Source organism: Corythoichthys intestinalis, chromosome 5 (assembly GCF_030265065.1).
Source record: "Corythoichthys intestinalis isolate RoL2023-P3 chromosome 5, ASM3026506v1, whole genome shotgun sequence".
NCBI lineage: Eukaryota > Metazoa > Chordata > Actinopteri > Syngnathiformes > Syngnathidae > Corythoichthys > Corythoichthys intestinalis.
The window spans coordinates 15,401,431-15,424,842 of NC_080399.1; the positions used below are offsets into that span (position 1 = coordinate 15,401,431).

General features: G+C 38.9%; 1 protein-coding gene across 2 annotated transcripts in view; it reads left to right on the top strand.

Annotated features, from left to right (window-relative positions):
* Positions 1-1,264: 1,264 nt before the first annotated feature.
* Positions 1,265-23,412, top strand: part of syt12 (synaptotagmin XII) — a 36,146-nt gene continuing 13,998 nt past the window's right edge. Inside the window, exons 1-4 of one of the 2 annotated variants that reach the window (XM_057837793.1) lie at positions 1,265-1,751; positions 4,654-4,873; positions 20,816-20,876; positions 22,834-23,027. In XM_057837793.1, coding sequence (XP_057693776.1) covers positions 1,579-1,751; positions 4,654-4,873; positions 20,816-20,876; positions 22,834-23,027 — 648 coding nt within the window. In that variant the 5' untranslated portion in view covers positions 1,265-1,578. The remainder of the gene's footprint in view (positions 1,752-4,653; positions 4,874-20,815; positions 20,877-22,833; positions 23,028-23,412) is intronic. The other variant, XM_057837795.1, reaches the window with a different exon arrangement.

The window sequence follows — 23,412 nt, forward strand, 5'->3', positions numbered from 1 at the left end:
CCTAATTTGACAATTACAAGCCTCTCTAAATGGTGGTTGACTAAATACTTATTTGCCCCGCTGTATACACTGTATCACTTGCGCTGTATCTTTCATTGATAATTCAGTACTGGTACTTCACCAGCAGATAGTGCTAAAGGATCTTGTTCAATATTATATACCGTCCAGAAATCAGAACAAAAATACTCAACTCTGGGGGATTTCTTACATTTTTCATCGACTGCAAATATATTCTCTAAAAGTTGGGGTTAGTATTTGGGAGGGTAAACCCAACATGCATTCATTCACGAAACGTTACGATAATTATTTGGCAAACTGAACAAAGCTAACTTAATATTCATCAGGTTCTCATGCGTAATTAGGAAAAGCCTGTTACTTTATTTAGGGTGGAAGAAATTTTTTTAAATTAAAATATTTATTTTCTTGGGATCGGCAGATACTCATTTTTTTTTTTCTTTTTTTTTCTTTGTTTGGATCGATTATTAATCATCTAACATATCGGATAAAATGTGACAGTAACAAAAACAATACAATTAAGAGATAGTTATGAGGTAGATATCCGTGACTTTTTTACGGACACCATTTTTTTCATTGTGACGTCTGTTTAAAAGTATAATATATTTGGGTGAATAATTTTTTTAAGTCTTTTTTTTTTTAACAAAATATTAGACCTCAATTAATGATTCTAAGCTAAAAATGACAGATATTCATTCATTCATTCATTCATTCATTTTCCTTGCCGCTTTTTCCTCACAAGGGTTGCGGAGGTGCTGGAGCCTATCCCAGCTAACTACGGGCAGTAGGCAGGGGACACCCTGAACTGGTTGCCAGCCAATCGCAGGGCACAAGGAGACATACAACCATTCACGCACACACTCATACCTATGGACAATTTAGAGTGTTCAATCAGCCTACCATGCACGTTTTTGGGATGTGGGAGGAAACCGGAGTTCCCGGAGGAAACCCACGCTGGCACGGGGAGAACATGCAAACTCCACACAGGAAGGCCGAAGCCCGGGATTGAACCCTTGATCTCAGAACTGTGAGGCAGACGTGCTAACCACTCAGCCACCGTGCCGCCATGACAGATATTTTGAATAATAAATAGAATTAATTACCTTCGTTTTACGGCTGAGTTGAAACAAAAGCGGTTGCGCGACACCTGTAAATGGGGGTTTCCAGGGTAAAAGGGACAAATTAGAAATAGTTTGGGGGCTTCATGCGCCATGAATCTGCTATGGCAGCATTTTGACATATTGTTCTATCAAACACAACAGTTGTTTTGGCTTAAAATACAGCAGCCTTTTCTTTTAAAGAGGAGTGCAAGAGCAGAAACTGCTTTTGTCAGTCTTGTCTGTGTTTTCCGCCATGTTCGTTCGTTCGTTTTATGGGGTAAGACTGTTTATTAGAAATCTTTCTTTTAACCACTGTCATGATTGTTTGTGTTCTCAGTTCATTTTCCTGTATTCAGCACCTGATTGAGCCAGATGGGCGGGGTATTGTGACACACCTGTGCTGCATTAGGAAGGCTCAATATTAAAGGAAGCCTGTCACCATCTGCAAGTGTTGGACTATTACATGACAACCTGCTTGCTTACCGCTGCGTGCATCATCTCAAGTTCTACTTGCCATTTACGGTTGTATTCTTTGTTATCACGTTGCTGTGCTAGTATTTTTTGTTGGACTGCCATCATTTGTTTGAGGCCTTTTTCCAGCCCTTGTGCCTTCTCCTTCGTTTTCTCGCCGACTAGGTTCGTGCCATTTTTGTTTTGTATTTTGTCTCACGTGTTCTGGCGTGCTCCCTTAGTTCTCGTTTTGTAATAAATACAAAAAACTTCCACCTCTGTGTTTGGATCCATGCTTAACGGCTCGCTGTTTCATAACAACAAATTTTCTTTAAACTTCTTTGTGACATGTACAGATGTTTTTCAACACTAAAATATGATATCTATTGTGTAATATACAGGGTGGTTAAAATGATCTGTTAACTCTTTGGACAGATATGAAGATTGATGTTGAAGGTAGACATTTTGAGCACTTCTGGGTTCAACTATTCAATGCAAATGTCTAATCTGTAAATCTAATGTATGTAAATACAGTGGTATGAAAAAGTATCTGAACTTTTTGGAATTTCTCACATTTCTGCATAAAATCAAATATGATCTGATCTTTTTCAAAATCACACAGATTAAAAAAGTGTCTGATTTAACTAAAACCGCCCTAATATTTATAGGTTTTCATATTTTAAGGAGGATAGTCTGCAAACAATGAAAGAAGGGGGGGGAAATAAGTAGGTGAACAATCATATCTAATATTTTGTACCCCCCGCCCCTTTGTCAGCAATAACTTCAACCAGATGCTTCCTGTAGCTGCAGATCAGTCTGGCACATCGATCAGGAGTATCTTGGGTTATTCTTCTCTACAAAACTGCTGTATTTCAGTCAGATTCCTGGGATGTTTGGCATGAATCGCTGTCTTTAGATCATGCCATGCAATGGGGTTCAAGTCTAGACTTTGACTTGGCCACTCCAGTGCGTGTATTTTTTCTTCTGAAACCATTCTGAAGTTGATTTACTTCTGTGTTTTGGATCATTGTCTTGTTGCAGCATCCATCCTCTTTTTAGCTTCGACTGTCTGACAGACGGCCTCAGGTTTTCCTGCAAAACATCCTGATAAACTTTTGAATTCATCCTTTCATTAATGATTGCAAGTTGTCCAGGCCTTAAGGCAGGAAAACAGCCCCAAATCATGATGCTTCCTCCACAATGCTTCACGGTGGGGATGAGGTGTTGATGTTGGTGAGCTGTTCCATTTTTCCTCCACACATGATATTGTGTGTTACTCTAAAACAATTCAACTTTGGTTTCATCGGTCCACAAAATATTTTTCCAAAACTTCTGTGGAGTGTCCAAGTGCCTTTTTTGTGAACATTAAACGAGCAATAATGTTTTTTTGTGGTTTCTTTCGTGGAGTCCTCCCATGAACACCATTCTTGCCCATAGGTTTACATATAGTTGGTGTGTGCACAGAGATCTTGGACTGTTCCAGTGATTTCTGTAAGTCTTTAGCAGACACTCTAGGGTTATTTTTTTACCTTTCTGAGTATTCTGCGCTGAACTCTTGGCATCATTTTTGTTGAACGGCTACTCCTTGGGAGAGAAGCAACAGTGCCAAACTCTCCATTTGTAGACAACATCTCTGACTGTCGACTGATAAACATCGGCTTTTCGAGATGGTTTTGTATCCTTTCCCAACTTTACACAAATCAACAATCCTTGATCGCAGGTCTTCAGACAGCTCTTTCGACCAAGCCATGATGTACATCAAACAATGCTTCTCATCAAGACATTTCTTACCAGGTGTGTGTTTTATAGTGGGCAGGGCAGCTTTAAACCACTCATCAGTGATTGGGCACACACCTGACTTAAATTGTTTGGTAAAAATTGGTTTCAATTGCTCTTTAAGTCTTCTTAGGCAGAGGGTTCAGTTACTTACCGTATTGGCCCAAATATGACGGCCCTGATTATAAGACGAACCCCTCAAGTTTGAACAAAGACTTTTTGAACACCAAATTAATGTTTATACAGAAAATAATTACAGTACATCCGAAACAAATGATTATAACAATATATTTGAGAGAAAAAGCATGTTATTTTGCCTCATTCAAATCTTAATATCTGAACATTTGAATATGTAAACTGAAGTGCAATCACATTCGTAAATGAATGGCTTCTGGTTTTTGAAATGTAAATAAACCAATCTATTGTGATAAAACAGCAAAATTGCAATAACTGCATTAACCATCAAAGCGAAGTCTAACTGTAAATGTAGTCTTGAAACAAATCTGAATAAGGAAAAACATTGCAATAAAATAATGCAAACTGGTTAAACTTGAGAGAAGCTGAGATCTGTCATGACAGAACATCGCTTCAATGATATCTGGCGCCAACTAGCGTCGTGAATGGGTGTAATTTCTAGACAGCAAATATAAGATGACCCCCTCTTTTTCAGTCTTATTTCAATGCAAAAAACACCGTCGGGCGAATACGGTATTTTTTCCCCCTTCTGTCATTGTTTGCACGCCATCCTAATTAAAATATGAAAACCTATAAATATTTGGGTGACTTTAGTTAAAGCAGACAGTTTTTTCTTCTGTGTGATTTTGACAAAAATCAGATCACAAATTAAAAACTAAAATTTTTCACTTCCCCTATAAAGGGTAAAAGGTTTTAAGTGCCAACTTTTGAACAGCAATCCACTGTGGTGACCACTGTCCCTGAAAGGGTTAATTAAAAAAAACATGAGGGGGAGTTTTTGTTTTTTCTCAAGTTCACAGAGCAATTAATTAGTGAGGCGGCAGCTGTGTATTAACAGATTAACCAACTGTTACATTAATAGGGCAATATAAAAATGAGGACGAAATAATGTGTACTATTTGTGAGGCAAGTATAAATATTAAGTACACCTGTAAGTAACTGTCATAATTCAAATGTTCCTTCTATTTTCCTTTTCCATGTTCATGTCGTCTTCCTCACTGCTGCTTGGTGGGGAGGAGGTGAGAAGTTGCTCTGCAGGGAGTGTGTATGCGAGCGTGTGTGTGTGCCGGGTGGGGGGTGCACACAGAAATGCCTCTAGCAGCATCTTTCTTCGCAGACTCGGGCGAGCTGCGGCACAGACAGGCTGCTCCTCTTCATCGCTCTTCTTCAAGCAGCTTTTTCCTCCGAAGCAGCCCTCTTCTTCCGTCTTGACGTCTTCTTCCTCATCCTGCGGCGCCACTGGATGGAGAGCGGCGCCTGAAGAGAAGGGAGAGCGGTGGAGTTGCTTCATCCATCCTCCTCCTCCTCCTCCCGCTGCAGCAAACAGGAAAGTCCTGGTAAGAAAGCATCCTTGCATGCTCTGCTCGTTCAAGGCGGGGGGTGGTGTCTTTTGCTGGGCCCACACAATGATTCCAATTGACTCCAGCAGGTTGCACTTAGAGCAATTGGTACAGCTTCCATGTGCTGCAAAATATCCTTAAAAAATACATTCAAAGGAGTGTATCTGCATGGTGTCACAAAGTCTGGGATTTGGGGACAAAACCTCAACACTAACTTGTTTTTAAATGTTCTCAGACAGTAGAACTGCTTAAACCGGAATACGAAAGATTATTGAGAGACTTTTGCTAAGCTTTCAAATTTTTGCCATTAGGAATGTCACCTTCAGAAAGCATTTATTAACTCATTCACTGCTAGTTCTTTTCAGAGTTTCTAATTTCGCCGGCTATTTTGGCCCATGTTGACTGATGTTTTTAAGTCAGGCAAAACACTGTGGTCTGTGACAATACAAGCACCGAAAAGAAAGAGGACTGTCTTTTTTGAACAAAAAAGTTTGTTTCTAGCTTGTTTCATAGTTTAATAATCGACATAGGTTGGTTTTGACACTGATAATTTCTTTTGGAATACCTCAAACTGTAAAACAACAGAGTGACTGAGAAAAGGCTTTTCAATGATTGTTTTTTTTTTTTTCATGTGAATAAGGCTTCCGACACGGCTTGAGTCGCACGACGCTTTTTTACATGACATTCGTCATTCATTCCTTTTGTCACAAATGCCACACACTTTCTACTACCTACCTTTCCACACATGCTACTGATAGGCAAGAACAGGGTTGGGTGTCACATTTATTTGCCCTTTCGCAAATACAGTGGGGCAAATAAGTATTTAGTCAACCACCAATTGTGCAAGTTCTCCTAATCGGGATGCCGATCGATCGGGTCCGATCACGTCATTTTCAAAGTATCGGAATCGGCAAAAAAATATTGGGCATGCCTTTTTAATATATATATATATATTTTTTAATTAAATCGTTTTCTAATTGTATTTAACTTTACAGACAAAATGTCTTACATTCATCCAGAGTCTTTAGTTTTGGCTTGAAGTAGGGCTATCAAATTAATCGCGGAAACAGCGGTAATTAATTTTTTTGAATTAATCACGTTAAAATATTTAATGCAATTAACACATGCGCTGCACGACCCACTCACGCATTGTCGCGTTCAATCTGTAATGGCGCCGTTTTACCTATATATATATATATATATAGAGCTAACAGGCAGCGTAAAATGAGTAGAGAGAAGTTTGGCAGTCTTTGGAGCCTCTTTTTAATTGGCTAAAGCCTTAAAATCCCTCTCTGAACAATTAGAAATATCGTGGGAAGGAATGTGGGGAAGACCGGTAGTTGTTGATCTTTTCCTTAACACCCTATTTTACTTCCCAACGCAGCGAAGATATATCAATTGGTGCCACTACGCACAGTCATGGTTGCACTTCCTATCATGCATTTGGGCAGAACAATTAAATGGCTACAGTATCATTTACTGAAAGCTCAACAAATACACTAGATGGCAATATTTAGTCACAATATACAAAGTCACATTTATCCTTTAAGAATTACAAGTATTTCTATCCGTGGATCCCTCTCACAGAAAGAATGTTAATAATGTAAATGCTATCCTGAGGATTTATTGTCATAATAAACAAATACAGTACTTATGTACTGTATGTTGAATGTTTATATTCGTCCGAGTTTTATTCATTTTTTTCTTAATGCATTGCCAAAATGTATATGATCGGGAAAAATTATCGGGAATGATTGGAATTGAATCTGGAGCAAAAAAAAAAGCAATCGGATCGGCAGATACTCAAACTAAAACGATCGGATCGGGAGCAAAAAAACATGATCGGAACAGCCCTACCTGTAATTGTCAACATGGGTAAACCAGAAGAGGACTGGGAGAATGTGTTATGGTCAGATGAAACCAAAATAGAACTTTTTGGTAGAAACATAGGTTCTCGTGTTTGGAGGAGAAAGAATACTGTATTGCATCCGAAGAACACCATACCCACTGTGAAGCATGGGGGTGGAAACATCATGCTTTGGGGCTGTTTTTCTGCAAAGGGACCAGGACGACTGATCTGTGTAAAGGAAAGAATGAATGGGGCCATGTATCGAGAGATTTTGAGTGAAAATCTCCTTCCATCACCAAGGGCATTGAAGAAGTGTTGCCCAACGACAGCCCCAAAACATCACTGCTCTAGAGGAGATCTGCATGGAGGAATGGGCCAAAATATCAGCAACAGTGTGTGAAAATCTTGTGAAGAGTTAAGGAAAACGTTTGGCTTCCGTTATTGCCAACAAAGAGTACATAACAAAGTATTGAGATGAACTTTTGGTATTGACCAAATACTTATTTTCCACCATGATTTGCAAATAAATTATTTAAAAATCAAACAATGTGATTTTCTGCCCCCCCCCCCCCCACACACACACACACATTCTGTCTCTCGTGGTTGAGGTTCACCCATCTTGACAATTACAGGCCTCGCTAATATTTTCAAGTGGTAGAACTTGCACAATTAGTGGTTGACTAAATACTTATTTGCCCCACTTTATATTGCCAATGGGAGCAGATGAGTTAAACAGGCTTTGACTGGTTTGAGTGACAAGTGAATGTTTTGAATGATTTGAACTTGCATATCAAGTCATCACTGTACTAATATACATTATAACATCTTGTTTGGTACTTGTGTCCTTGCTAATGATGCTAAAGGTGACCGTGAGTTTTTGTGTGTTGGTCAAAAAGACTTTAGCCTCTTCACCTCTCAGGCCTCTCTAATAGTTTCAAGTGGGAGAACTTGCACAATTAGTGGTTGACTAAATACTTATTTGCCCCACTGTATATCTTCCAATCAACACATCATTGACTAATCATTCCATTGTTACAGGGAAGATTAATATTTCCGCTTGGATTTGACATCCTTTTTTTCCCAAAACTTCTTTTTTCCCCCCAGTGTTTTATTTTATTTTATTTTATTTTTTTATCAAAGACAGCCTGACAGTTTCTGACAACAATTCCCATTGGTCCCAAAGCACACTACACTGCACACTGTTGTGTTTTACTGCCTTTTTACCGTAAATTTCAGACTAGAAGACGCTAATTGCCTCCTACCTTCAAGAGATGTGCGACTTTACAGTAAAAACAATTTAGTTTTTGTATTTGTTTTGTTTTGTTTTGTTTTGTTTTAGGCACAATTTTCATAGTTTCAATACCAATATTGAGCAACACTGCCTTCTTGTGGTCAAGTTTTAGGCAATGTGAACTCTAACGCATGGGACAACCAACCCCACTCAACCCTAAAATACAAATGGTGGAAAACACTCAGGTTATTTGAAGTTTTGCTCTGAGACCCCAAATTTGGTCAAATTTCAAAATTGTCCTATATGCATGTGTGATACATCATTGGAAAGCTTAAAAATGTAATTTTCTGGGGAAATAATTTTTTTGAACAGGAGGGCCATTTAAAAAGAAAAATTTAAACAGCGAAACCCTGACTGCAGGTGAGAGCACACAGAGCATAATTAAAGACGCCATGATTTTAACGAGTTATTATTTTGTACTTGCCTTGTTTCGATCCAAAAACTCCATTTAGCATGTACCATCGAGTGTCAAGACACAGCTGTGAATGGCCACAGCTGAATTTTTGGGGGATTTTATGGGTGAAACATGGTAATATAACATGGGTCGCAATGCAGAAATCGCAGAAACCAGATTCTTTTTCATATATTTACCCTTTTAAACATTTTTTTCTTCAATTTTTCTTTGTTTGGATCGATTATTTATCATCTAACATATCGGGGAAAATGCACCAGTAACAAAAAAAAAAAAAAAAAGAATGAAATTAAGCCATAGATATGAGGTAGATAGCCGTGACTTATTTGCAGACACAATTTTTTTCATTGTGACGTAATTTGTTTAAAAGTTTAAAATATGCGATTGAATGCTTTTTTTAAAGTGTTTTTTTTTTTTTTTTTTTTTTTTTTTTTAAACGAAATATTAGACATCAATTAATGATTCTAAGCTAAAAATGACAGACATTTTGAATAAAAAATACAATTACTTACCATCTTTTTATGGCTGGGTTGAAACAAAAGCGTTTGCGTGACATCTGTCATCGGGGGTTTCCAGGGTAAAACGGACAAATCAAAATAGTTCGGGGGCTTAATGCTCCATGAATCTACTATTGCAGCATATAGACCTATTGTTCTATCAAACCCAACAGTTCTTTTGGCTGAAAATACAGCAATTTATTTATAGAGGGGTGCAAGAGTCGAAACTGCTTTTTCAGTCTTGTCTGTGTTTTCCGCCATATACATGCATACAGTACATTCAGTGGTGGTGAAAAGTTTACATACACTTGTGAAGAACATAATGTCATGGCTCGCTTGAGTTTCCAGTTATTTCTACAACTCTGATTTTTCTCTGATAGAGTGATTGGAACAGATACTTCTTTGTCACAAAAAACATTCATGAAGTTTGGTTCTTTTATGACTTTATTATGGGTGAACAGAAAAAAGTGATCAAATCTACTGGGTCAAAAATATACATACAGCAGCGCTAATATTTGGTAACATGTCCCTTGGCCATTTTCACTTCAATTAGGCGCTTTTGGTAGCCATCCACAAGCTTCTGGTTGAATCTTTGACCACTCCTCTTGACAGAATTGGTGCAGTTCAGTTAAATTTGATGGCTTTCTGACATGGACTTGTTTCTTTAGCATTGTCCACAAGTTCTCAATGGGGTTTAAGTCAGGACTTTGGGAAGGCCATTCGAAAACCTTAATTCTAGCCTGATTTAGCCATTCCATTGCCACTTTTGATGTGTGTTTGGGGTCATTGTCCTGTTGGAACACCCAACTGCGCCCAAGACCCAATCTTCGGGCTGATGACTTTACGTTATCTTGAAGAATTTGAAGGTAATCCTCCTTCTTCATTATCCCATTTACTCTCTGTAAAGCACCAGCTCCATTGGCAGCACAACAGCCCCACAGCATAATACCACCACCACCGTGCTTGACGGTAGGCATGGTGTACTTGGGGTTAAAGGCCTCACCTTTTCTCCTCCAAACATATTGCTGGGCATTGTGGCCAAACAGCTCGATTTTTGTTTCGTCTGACCACAGAACTTTCCTCCAGAAGGTCTTATCTTTGTCCATGTGATCAGCAGCAAACTTCAGTCGAGCCTTAAGGTGCCGCTTTTGGAGCAAGGGCTTCCTTCTTGCACGGCAGCCTCTCAGTCCATGGAGATGCAAAACACGCTTGACTGTGGACACTGACACCTGTGTTCCAGCAGCTTCTAATTCTTGGCAGATCTGCTTTTTGGTGATTCTCGGTTGAATCTTCACCCTCCTGACCAATTTTCTCTCAGCAGCAGGTGATTGCTTGCGTTTTCTTCCTGATCGTGGCAGTGACAAAACATTGCCATGCACGTTATACTTACAAACAATTGTTTGCACTGTTGCTCTTGGGACCTGCAGCTGCTTTGAAATGGCTCCAAGGGACTTTCCTGACTTGTTCAAGTCAATGATTTGCTTTTTCAGATCCATGTATGTATATTTTTGAACCAGCAGATTTGATCACTTTTTCTGTTCACCCATAATAGTCATAAAAGAACCAAACTTCATGAATGTTTTTTGTGACAAAGAAGTATCTGTTCCAATCACTCTATCGGAGAAAAATCAGAGTTGTAGAAATAACTGGAAACTCAAGAGAGCCATGACATTATGTTCTTCACAAGTGTATGTAAACTTTTGACCACAACTGTACATACTCTAATCTAGGGGTGTACAAACTTTTTTTTTTCCAGGGCCGATTTCTGACAAATCGAAGAATGCAAGGGCCAAACAACTTTTTGAAAATTGAGTAAATATTAATTGAGTAAATATTAATAAAAAATTAGCTAAAAGGATATTTAGCCGTACTGTCTTTGTATAGACGATGATAGATGTCCAATCATGTGGCTCCTAAAACGTAAACTCTTTAAATGAGTTTATCACTAGTAGACATCCAACACATTCGAAGTGGGAGGGTGGTGCCCTCCCACTTCAAATGGATTGGATGTCCAACGCTGTCAATGGCAACGAATGAATTAAAATACTGAGAATAAAGTATTGCATAGTCATCTTTTTTTTTTTTTTTTAATTGTCCAAAAATATACATTACAGGAAAATGAGACTCAGCATAAATTTTCTGCTATCACTGCTCATACTTACCGACTTCCAACCTCAATTTTCAATGCGTTAAATTGGGCTAAAATGGGCTTGTCATTTGTAGCATATTCTTTTACAGTGGTTTGTTAAAGACAAAGGAGAAATAATTCCGTCCAAGTAGCTAATTGCAGAGGCACTGTTCAAGTGACAAGTGTAGATTATCTCCATCTAGTGTTGAAACTGAGAAGTGTAATAGTGCATGCTGAGCTCAAGCTTCTAGTGCAGGCCATATTCAATAAAATTATCATAATTTGCTCTGAGCCATTAAAAACTCTATCGCAGGTCATAGTTTCAACACCACTGCTGGGCCATGTAATTGACTTTCAAATACATGAATTTAAAATTAAGACTTTGCCTGTAAAATGTTGTCTATAAAAGTTGTAAAGCAATAAAACAAACAATAAAAATGAATGAAGTGAACAAAAACAATATTCTTAAAATGGGTCAAAATTATTTCAAATTAATCATATGACTAGCACCTTAGAGACGGTCATTTGCTTTGCTTAGCCAAAACCACCTGAGGACAGAAGAAACAGGATGGATATACATAGTTTTTTTTCTAACCTAAGCTTTCAAAATCGGCAACAACTACTGAGCGAAAACCAAGGATTGAAGTTGTAGCCCATGAAATGCCGGAGAGCACCGCCAAAATGGTGAGCAGAGTTTTAGTTTGTCCACTAAAGACGCTAATTGTACAACAGAGCCACAACCGCGGTACCATATTCAAGGGTGTGAGTGACTGGAAAAACTTGACATTAAAACAGATATCTCCGCAGAACGCAAACATCCAACGTCTACTTCTGCACAGAAAAACACACCCACACACACATAACTGGAATGCGTGTATTTTTGAGCATGGGCTAAGCTACTAAACGAGCATATATCTTGTAAGTTAATCTTATTGCTGACACCGCGTTTGGGGGTTATCAACATGTTTTGCCCCCCCCCCCCCGCCACAAAAGTCAAACTCTGCCTATGGTCTCATTTGAATGTTTTCTACAATACAATATTTTCCGATTGGCTGCCGGCACTCACAGTTCAAACAGATTGGACGTCTATACCATCAATGGCAGCAGATGAGTTAAATAGGCTTTGACTGGTTTGAGTTACAAGTGTAGTCACTGAATGATTTGAACTTGTATATCAAGTCAGCACTGTACTAATATACATTATAACCATAGACTGATCCACTATACAGGCAAAGTAGGCAATCGCCTTAGGCCCCCAACTGGGGGTCCCCAATCAGATGCCCTTGCCCCAACGAGCAAGAGCTTGGGCCACCGGAGCCAGCAGAATCCCCAACTATTCGTCATCTATAATTAAGTCGGCATACCAAACAAATAACAAAACAAAAAAGAAAGCCATTTGAATGCTGCATTTATATTATCTCTTCCCCCCCCCACACACACACACGTACTACAATGGACTGTTCCACGACAACGGACTGTGTATCAGTTGCTTGGCTTCCCGTGATTAGCATCACTTAGCTCCGCTTAGCTGTTCGTTAGCTTCACTTAGCTTTCCCGCGTTTTTCACGCCACTAAGCTCGCTATTTTTACAGCTCAATTGTTACTTTGCACGTCGGCTATCGTTTATTTCGAACACATGAGCGAACTTGCTCTCCATGAGAGCCAAAGTGCAGTGAGGGAGAAGTTGAGAACAGGCCGCTAATGCCCCTTTTAACTTTCTTCTTCTTCTCCACACCGGACATAAAATACACGACAGCACACCCTGTGGCGCAACAATGCAGTTCAGTTCCAATCAGTCATACAATAACACTCAACAGCTGGTTAACAGCATTTGCTAACAAAAAAAAAAAAAAAAATCTATTAGTGACACCACAAGGAATGACGAAGAATGTTTTTTTACGGAGTGTAAAATTTTCGGTTAGCGGTTTAGCGAACGTACCTCCAGTAAACATTTCAAAATAAAAGCGCGTCATGTTCGTCATATAAATAACGATTTCTGGAGTTAATCCCACATACTTCAGAATTAATATTATAATATGTTGAGTAAATACTACAGAATACAGATTATACACTAAGAATAGCTTTCAAATGACACTCTTTATGAAAAATATGATTGGCAATGAATAATTATTATAATTATTATACTACTACTATGTATAGTAGTATACTATAATAATAATGCTGGATTTTTTTTTTTTTTTAAGAATTGTTTAAAATAATGTTGGAAAGGCAAAGTCAGTGTTCTGAATCTGTTTACTTTCCATTCTTTTGCACTAGTAAATGCTATCTGCATTTAACCTCATTGCTCATTGTTTACATGATTATTTGTACTTTAATAAAGAATTTAAGTGTTCCAAAATGGTTTTGAGAATTAATAAGCATCAACAAAAATTTCATTGCTAAATTATTTTAAAAAAATAAAAATAGAAAAAATATTAGATTAGTCTACTAATCATAAAACGAGTCCGCTGACTAATCAGTTGAAAATGTATCGTTTAGGACAGCCCTAGTGTACCGGAACATATTTCCTCTACACCCTTCTCACCTTTTCAACCCCTGACCCATGAAAAGGGCCCCTGGATATGTTCGCCTTTGGCCCCAAAATTGCCAAGTCCGCCACTGATTATAACATCTTGTTTAGTACTTGTGTCCTTGCTAATGATGCTAAAGGTGACCGTGCGTTTTTGTGTGTTTGTCGAAAAGACTTTTGCCTCTTCACTTAAAAGCTCACATTTCCTCCACCATCTCAGACATTGGCCAACTCTGTCAGGGGGATTCCCCTCTCACATACTCAGCCGAGAGGGTTATTTCATTAAGGGAGCGGTGTCCATTCTCAGAGTGATCTTTGTGATGTTCTTGTATATCCCGGTACTATCTGTCAGAGGTCAAGTATTGGATTGCCCTCTGTCAAGATGAGAACTTGTGGTCGGCCATCAAGTGTGGGTGGGATATTTGTGAAGAAGGTTGTTCTGGTAAATTTCAAATAAGGAAAAAATGCAATAAGGAAGACTATGTCATGTGTAATTTTGAGCGGAATTCCTCAGGGAAGTATGTTAGGTACATTCATGTTCTATAAAGGTTGATTGTTGCAGAAAATTTAACAAGAGCCAAAAATTGCCTGTGACTAACACAAAAATCTGGTTGAACGTTACCCACACAAGAAAAGCAGCCAACATTTTCAGGCCTGTGATCATCACAGCAATGCACCAGAAGATGTATGGCTCCGTTTTATGCGTTTCACTGAGCGCAGCAGTAAAGCTGTTAATTAGATTATGAGTCGTCTGAGCCAAACTGGAGCAGATTTGATTGATCAGCTGTTTGTAGGAATATTCAGGAGCCCCACCCCCTACCTCCACACACGCACGCACGCACGCACGCACGAACGTGCACACTTTATATAGTGTTTGATTTTCCACTCACTGTCTCGTTGCGCCGGCAAATAGATATTTCACCAATTCCCAAAGCGCTCTGGTGAACATGTCATTTATAGCGTTAGATGATAGCGTGACAAGATTTCATTCCCTCTCAGGCCTACGGGAAGGTAACCAAATTATTAGAAACAGCGCTCGATGTGATGGAGTGCTACGAAATACACAACAGGTACAATAAGAAGCATTTAAATTATATTACAAAAAATGTTCTCAGCAATCATTTATTTTTGTTTTACTTAGAAGTACTCTTTTTCTTCATGGAGAAAAATAAAAAAATACGATTAGTCTTGCTGACTAAAGCTTTTAAGTAAAGATGTCCCGATCGATGATCGATCGGGACATCTATACTTAAAACCTTATTGTAACTGTTATGTGTTTCGATCGATCCGGCATCCCATCGGGTCACGTCGCGTCATTTTCAAAGAATCGGAATAGGCAAAAAAATATCGGACATATATATATTTTTTAATTAAATCGTTTTCTAATTGTATCTAACGTTACAGACAAAATGTCTTACGCTCATCCAGCGTCTTTAGTTTTGGCTTAAAGTAGGGCTGTCAAATTTATCACGTTAACGGCGGTAATTAATTTTTTAAAAATTAATCACGTTAAAATATTTTACGCAATTAACGCATGCGCTGTAGAGGTTAGATTTTGTGCCCGAACCCGAACCCGACCCGACCCGACCCGACATTCGGGTCTGGTCGGGCCCACATTCTAAGCATTCACGTTCGGGTCAGGTCGGGTCGGGCCGCCATGCCGGACTAATAAATTATTTAAAAAAAAAAAAAAAAAAAAATGGAGAGCAGGCTCTCTGTATTGCGCTTTTGCTTGTGCGTGTACACGAACGCCGTGGCGCCGGCCGCTTTTTCTTCTTGTCCTCCCGCTGTACCGTTTGCGCACGGCCGAGGCGCCGCCCTCATTTTCATTTTCTGCCTCTCTGCACCGAGTGTACACAACTCATCCTCTTGGTACTTTTCCAATATGGAGCAGAAAGAAGCTAAAAACAAACTGAAGACGGATTTTATTTTATTTCTGCACGACGACGACCAAAAAATATAACCAGTGTAAGTATAAGCCATAATATCCTGCTGTTCAAATCGCCATTTTTAGTCAGAGCCGGTCTAATTATTTCCCTTATTTCACAGTAATAAAGAGCAAGACATGAGGCGGGGGCCGCAAGTTGCCGACTGCAGTCAAGGCCAGCCCGCAGTTTAAAGCTTTTATTTCATTATAATTTTTTATTTTGGTATTGTTGTCGTTACAATAAAGAATGTTATTTCAAAGCATTTGTAGTTTTTTTTTTATTTTTTTTTTTATGCTGCTGTTCCCTCTCCTTGTCAGAGAGGCGCGTCCATGTGAGAACAATATCCCACACACTCAGAAATATGTTTAACAAACTTTCCCAGCGTTATTTCGTTGTGTGAATGCTTTGATAATTCTCAAAAAAATATGTAGATTATTTAAACATTAAGAAAACTTGCGTTTTTTTCTGCCAACTTGAAGAAATGAAAATAAATTGCTGCTGCTGCATTTTTTCCGCGTCACTCAAAAAAAAAAAAAAAAAAAAAAATCGGGTTTTTCGGGCTCGGGCCTGCAAATCTAGTTAAGTGATCGAGCTCGGGCCGGGTCGGGCCTCAATACCAGCGGGCCGTGTCGGGTCGGGCTGGATTTTTTAGGCCCGAACTAGGCTCTAATGCGCTGCACGACCCACTCACGCATTGTCGCGTTCAATCTATAATGGCGCCGTTTTACCTAGATATATAGAGCTACAAGGCAGCGTAAACTGAGTAGAGTGAATTTTGACAGCCTTTGGAGCCTTTTTTTAATTGGCTAAAGCCTTACAATCCCTCTCTCAACAATTAGAAACATCATGGGAAGCAATGTGGGGAAGAAAGGTACTAGTATCAACTAGTTAAGTAACATTAAATGCTTCAAATATTTTAACGTGATTATTTTTATAAATTAATTACCGCCCATTAATGTGATAATTTTGACAGCCCTAAAAAATACGAAATCTAAAGGCATTATAATGTGTTTCATGGAAAAGTCACATTAGGATAAACATCCTGTGTATCCAGAAATGTTATTAGCATCTTGACTATTTCACTCATTGCCCTCTATTGATGGCATTAGCCATCAAATCCATTTGAAATTGGAGAGGCTAAATGCGGATGATTGCTGCCAGCCCCCCCAGTCAAATGGTTCTGACGTTTCACACCATCAGTGGCACTGAAACATGAGCATTCACAGCCACTCCTCCCGGATAAAAGAAATGGATGTTTATCTTGGGCAATGAGTTAAATACGATTCAAAAAAAAAAAAAAAAAAAATTAAAAATCAATTAAGTGTTTGGGATGGGCAGAATCAGAGTGTTTTATTTTTTATTTTAATGTTATGAGTTTTGTTTCTTATTAACATTTGACTTATAAATGCTTTATTTAGAATACGAGTAATACAAATATATCTTAGATTATCGTTTATTTTTTGTACCGTAATTTTCGGACTATAAACCGCTACTTTTTCCCCTCATTTTGAATCCTGGGGCTTATAGTCCAGTGCATCTTATTTGGTGATTTATTTGGGTGAATAGGTAACGCTTTATTTGACAGTGGTGTCATAAGACTGTCATAAGACCGTCATAATTATGACATGACACTATCATGGGCATGGATGAATGCTTATGACAGATGTCATTAAGTGTCATCCGGCAAATAATCCATTTATGTCCTGCTCAGATCTTTTACATCCATTCAAAAGTGAGATGATTTGCCGGATGACAGTAAATGACATCTATTATAAGCATTGATTAATGCTCATGACAGTGTCATGTCATAATTATGATTGTCTTATAACAATATCACAGTGCCACTGTCCAATAAAGTGTTACCAAATACCATAACTGGCAATTAATGAAACAACTGGAACAGTAACTGAAGAAATATTTGGCACAAAACATGAACTTTGATTGTTATTTACATTTGTAGAGCTGCAATGCATGCTAGGAGGCATGCTGGACGACAACAGTGTTGACAGCAGGTGGCAGCAGAGGTTGACTGTCTCCCCCAAGGGAGCAGTGATGGCCAAATGAACCATTTTGAAGCAATAAATGGTGGTTCATTAGGTCCTATGACAGTCTTATGTTGCCACTGTCAAATAAATTGTTATCAGTTAATATCTTTTGGTATAAATATCCCATAATACAGGTAGGACACCTCCAGCTTATAGTCCAGTGTGACTTATATATGAACAATTGTTGTTTTAATGCCAACTTTGATGGGTGCGGGCAGTCAGGTGAGCCTTATTGTTTGAAAATTATGATAATTAATTAAAAACATAACCTCATAAAGACCTGGCATCCACATACATGGACATTACATTTTGTGTCATAGGCCACAAAATTAGCATTTGGCGTATAAATGTGGCCTACATGACCCAAAATGTGGTGTCCATGTGTGTGGACGCCAGGTTTTAATGAGGTTAAGGCTTTTTTTTCATTACCAAAAATAATCACTTGCCCTATGAAAGCTTAAGAAAACAGATTCCACATCATAAAACGTCTGAAACTACAACTCTAGTTTTATTTTTATTGAAAATGAATACCTTTTGAATGATTAAATTAAATTATTACTCTAATTATTTGCAAATGACCCATTTCAAGATGTTACATAATTCCCAACTGCCCCGATTCCTCATTTTACCGCTTCTGTAGCTACTCATTATTCAAATTAAATCTCCAACCTGCCAACGAAGGAGCTTAAAATACTGCAATGTCATGTTTGACTCCAATTAAATCCTCAAAGCGACAAGACGTCGCACACAAGCGAGCGCAACATGCTTGTCTGCTCATCTTCTATTTTAGCTCGGCAGAGGCAGCGAGACTGCCGGAGCGCCCACGCTGCCTGCTTCTTTGCAAAATCTCCATGAATCATCCCTCATTTCTCACACACATACACACACCCACTCCTCTATCACTACAGCCATGCTAAAAGATCTCCCAAAGTCCAGGTCCAAACAACCCGTCAGTGGACTCTGCACTGCGTCAGCCACTTTAATTTGACTGCACGTCTTCAGCTGAGTTGACTGGCACACCCTCCGCCCACCTCTGTACCCCCTCAGTGTTATCATTAGTGTAATGCTCCGGTTTCCCCAGAGCGGCCGCTCTGGAAGGAGATTCCGGCAGGCAGGAGGAATGATGAGAAGCTTCTTGGGGGAGGAATGAGTCACTGGGCAAAAGATGTGTGCTATTGACTTTGTGTTGTGCTGCGTTGTTCTTCTCTGTCTCTTTAAAAGCAGCCAGAAAGTGGATTAATCTTCTCTTGATCAATGCTGAAAACTCAATGCCGTTTTGTCCAACGATGTTTCGCGGCATGGCATGACGTGTAAACGATGGGTAGTCGGTGTAAAATCGTTTTGTGACAGACAGACATTGAAACTGTGATATACTGACAGTGGTGTTACCAGGATGCCAGGTGTGGGTGGGCATTAGTCTTACCTGGGGGGGGGGGGGGCATACATTTTTTTTTTTTTTTTAACTACAATGCTCAAGTAGGTCGAAATCCACCGTAGGGCTACTGCACGTTAAAACTAGGGCTGTCAAACGATTCAAATTTTAGTTAACGTTAATTTTTTTTTTTTTGTAAATTATTGTTGGAATGGAAAGATAAGTGAAGTACTGATTGAAAATACACCACAAGGTGTCAATAGCGGGATTTAAATTAATTAGAGATCTAACCAAGGCAAAGTCTGAGTAAGTTTTATGTGTATTTTTGTTGTGCTTTCACTAAATGATATTGTAGCGACTTAACTGTTCTGCCCAAATGCATGATGGGAAGTTGGGCAACCATGACTGTCAGTGGTGGCTGCAAATGGTATACTATATGTTCTGCGTTGTGTTCCAATTAAGCGTGTTAAGAAAAAGATCGTCTCCCGCTCGCCCAAATGCATGCTGGGAAGTTGTGAAACCATGATTGACAGGTGTGGGTGGGCATTAGTCTTACCTTGGGGGGGGGGCATAAAAAAACAAACAAAAAAACTACAACGCTCAAGTAGGTCGAAATCCAGCGTAGGGCTGCTGCAAACAATTAAAATGTTAGTTAATTTTTTTTTTTGTAAATTATTGTTGGAATGGAAAGATAAGTGAAGTAGTGATTGAAAATACACCACAAGGTATCAATGGCGGGTTTTAAATTAATTAGAGATCTAACCAAGGCAAAGTCTGAGTAAGTTTTATGTGTATTTTTGTTGTGCTTTCACTAAATGATATTGTAGCGACTTAACTGTTCTGCCCAAATGCATGATGGGAAGCTGAGCAACCATGACTGTCAGTGGTGGCTGCAAATGGAATACTATATGTTCTGCGTTGCGTTCAATCAAGCGTGTTAAGAAAAAGATCGTCTCCCGCTCGCCCAAATGCATGCTGGGAAGTTGTTCAACAATGACTGTCATTAGTGGCTGCAAATGGTATACGATATGTTCTGCATTGTGTTAAAAAAAGATCGCCTCCTGCTCTGCCCAAATGCATGATGGGAAGCTGGGCAACCATGACTGTCAGTAGTGGCTGCAAATGGTATACAATATGTTCTGTTGTTCTGTTGTGTTCAATTAAGCGTGTTAAGAAAAGGCAACGTATGAACAGGCATTCCATGCATGCGTTAATTGCGTCAAATATTTTAACGTGATTAATTAAAAAAAAATAATAATTACCACCCGTTAATGCGATAAATTTGACAGCCCTACTTAAAACATGTTTTGTTTCCTCCTTGAGATAACTGTTGTTGTGATTTGGTCTAAACAAATAAAAGTTGATTTGATTTTATTTGACCTAGAACACATCCATGACTGAACAGTATGGACATGCAGGTGACAATGTTTATTTTAGGTAACCTATTGTGGTTCCTCGGTTTTGTTATTATTATTATTAGAGTTATTCTTTGTTCCGCAGCCTCTTTGAGCTCAATTTGAACCCCTTAGAATGCTTCAAAATGCCCCAAAATCAGCCGGTAGGTCAAGGCAGGTGCAATCTTTGATACCGTGTAAAGACAAATTCCAAATACACTTTGTAGCGCCCCCTAGCAGTCATTCTTTGTCCGGCCGACGCTTTGAGCCCTACTTTGACCCAAGTGCGTAGGTTTGGTCACAATATTGGTAGGGACACAGTTATAACAGCATAACCTCTATGTACACTTTTTGCTTGAGACGGGACATTAAAAACACCAAGCAGATTGGGTGAACAGATCACCGTTTTTTTGTTTGTTTGTTTTTTTATCAATTATTGTATGGGCTTTTTATTTATTGTGGGTTGTTTCTTTTTGTTGGTTTTCTTTCTTAGATTGTCTGCTGCACCATGTCCACACCTCCGAGTGGGGATATATCAGGCTACCATCTGAGTGGTAAGTGCACAAAAACAACCAAAAGGGTCTTTCTGTCTTAAATGTAAAAATTTCAATATTATTAATAATATTATTGTTGTTATCTTTAATAATACTACAATAAATATTATAGTAATAGTCTCCGAATTACTATTATTCATAGTATTAATATCATTCCTAATATTATCAATAATGTGTGGGAGAAAAACGCCAGAAATATGGTTGCTTGGTCCTAAAAGATCCTTAAACAGTGGTATGAAAAAGTATCTGAACCTTTTGGAATTTCTCACATTTCTGCATGAGATCACCATCAAATGTGATCTGATCTGTTAAAATCACACAGATGAAAAACCAGTGTCTGCTTTAACTAAAATCACCCAAACATTTATAGGTTTTCATATTTTAATGATAGTATGAAAAATATGACAGAAAGGGGGAAATGAGTAAGTGAACCATCACATTTAATATTTTGTGCTCCCACCCCTTTGACAGCAATAACTTTAACCAGATGATTCCTGTAGCTGAAGATCAGTCTGGCACATCGATCAAGACTAATCTTGGCCCATTCTTCTCTACAAAACTGTCAGATTCCTGGGATGTCTGCCATGAATCGCTGTCCTTAGGTCATGCCACAGCATCTCAATGGGGTTCAAGTCTGGAGTTTGACATGGCCACTCCAGAACATGTATTTTGTTCTTCTGAAACCATTCTGAAGTTGATTTACTTCTGTGTTTTGGATCATTGTCTTGTTGCAGCATCCATCCTCTTATTATCTTCAACTGTCAGACAGATGGCCTCAGGTTTTCCTGAAAACCATCCTGATAAACTTTTGAATTCCTTATTGATTGCAAGTTGTCCAGGCCCTGAGGCAGGAAAACAGCCCCAAATCACGATGCTCACTCCACTATGCTTCACGGTGGGGATGAGGTGTTGACGTTGGTGAGCTGTTCCAGTTTTCCTCCACACATGACGTGTGTGTGTGTTACTCCCAAACAATTCAACCTTGGTTTCATCACTCCACAAAATATTTTGCCAAAACTTCTGCGGAGTGTCCAAGTGCCTGTTTGCGAACATTAAATGAGCAGCAATGTTTTTTAGACAGCAGTGGCTTCCTCCGTGAAGTCCTTCCATGAACACCATTCTTGGCCATAGTTTTACATATAGTGGAAGTGTGCACAGATATATTGGACGATGCCAGTGATTTCTGTAAGTCTTTAGCAGACAGTCTAGGGTTCTTTTTTAACTCTCTGAGTATTCTGCGCTGAACCCTTGACGTCATCTTTGGTGGACGGCCACTCCTTGGGAGAGAAGCAACAGTGAAAACTCTCTCCATTTGTAAACAACTTCTCCGACTGTTGCTTGATGAACATCCAGACTTTTAGAGATGGGTTTGTATCCTTTCCCAGCTTTATAGAAATCAACAATCCTTGATCGCAGGTCTTAAGACAGCTCTTTTGACTGAGCCATGATGCACATCAGACAATGCTTCTCATCAAGACATTTCTTACCAGGTGTGTGTTTTATAGTGGGCAGGGCAGCTTTAAACCACTCTTCAGTGATTGGGCACACACCTGACTTACTGTAAAATGTTCGGTAAAATTGGTTTCAAATGCTCTTTAAGTACCCTTAGGCAGCGGGTTCACTTACTTATTTTTCACCCTTCTGTCATTGTTTGCATGCTATCCTCATTGAAATATGAAAACCTAAAAAAAATCGTGCGGTTTTAGTTAAAGTTGTGCGGTTTTAGTTAAAGCAGACACTATTTTTACATCTGTGTGATTTTGAAGATCAAATCACATTTGATGATGATTTTATGCAGAAATGTGAGAAATTCCGAAAGGTTCAGATACTTTTTCATACCACTGTAATTTGGAAAATTTGTTAAAATAGCCATCCTGATATGACCCATATTAATGAAGCTTTCATTTACACTAGGTGTTTTCTGTCCCTTTAAACATTGTTCGGTGCCCCTTTGCAGTAGTGCGTAACCCGCCGGGCTGGGAGGCGGGCATCTACCTGGTGGGCTTCGTGGTGCTCCTGGCCGTCGCGGGTATGAACATCTGGAAGCTGTGGAAGTCTGGTACCTTCCCAGCGCCATCTCCCTTTCCCAACTTTGACTACAGATATCTGCAGGAAAAATATGGAACCTCCTTCTCAGAGGTCCGACAAAAGGTACATTGTCAAAGAAAAAAAAAAAAACATCAACAAAGAAACTTGAATTTATGGTAAAATTCTGTCAGCTGAGGTTGCCAAAATTTTACCGTTATAAAATGGTTAAAGCATAAATTAATGTAAAGTAACGTAATCAAAATCACAGTATAGTAGTCTGGTAACCCTCAATTTCCAGTACTGAAAATCATGATCATCAAATTTTTTTTAATGTTATATTGTACTATAAATGTTACCAGCAGGGGCGTAGGTTTGGTCCCAAAATTGTTTGGTACGCTATAACAGCATAACCTGCATGTATAATTTTTGCTGGGGACGGAACAGGGGTTAGGGCTACATTTCTCACGACTATTTTGATGTGTTTCCTACGTAAAAATGAAAAAAATTC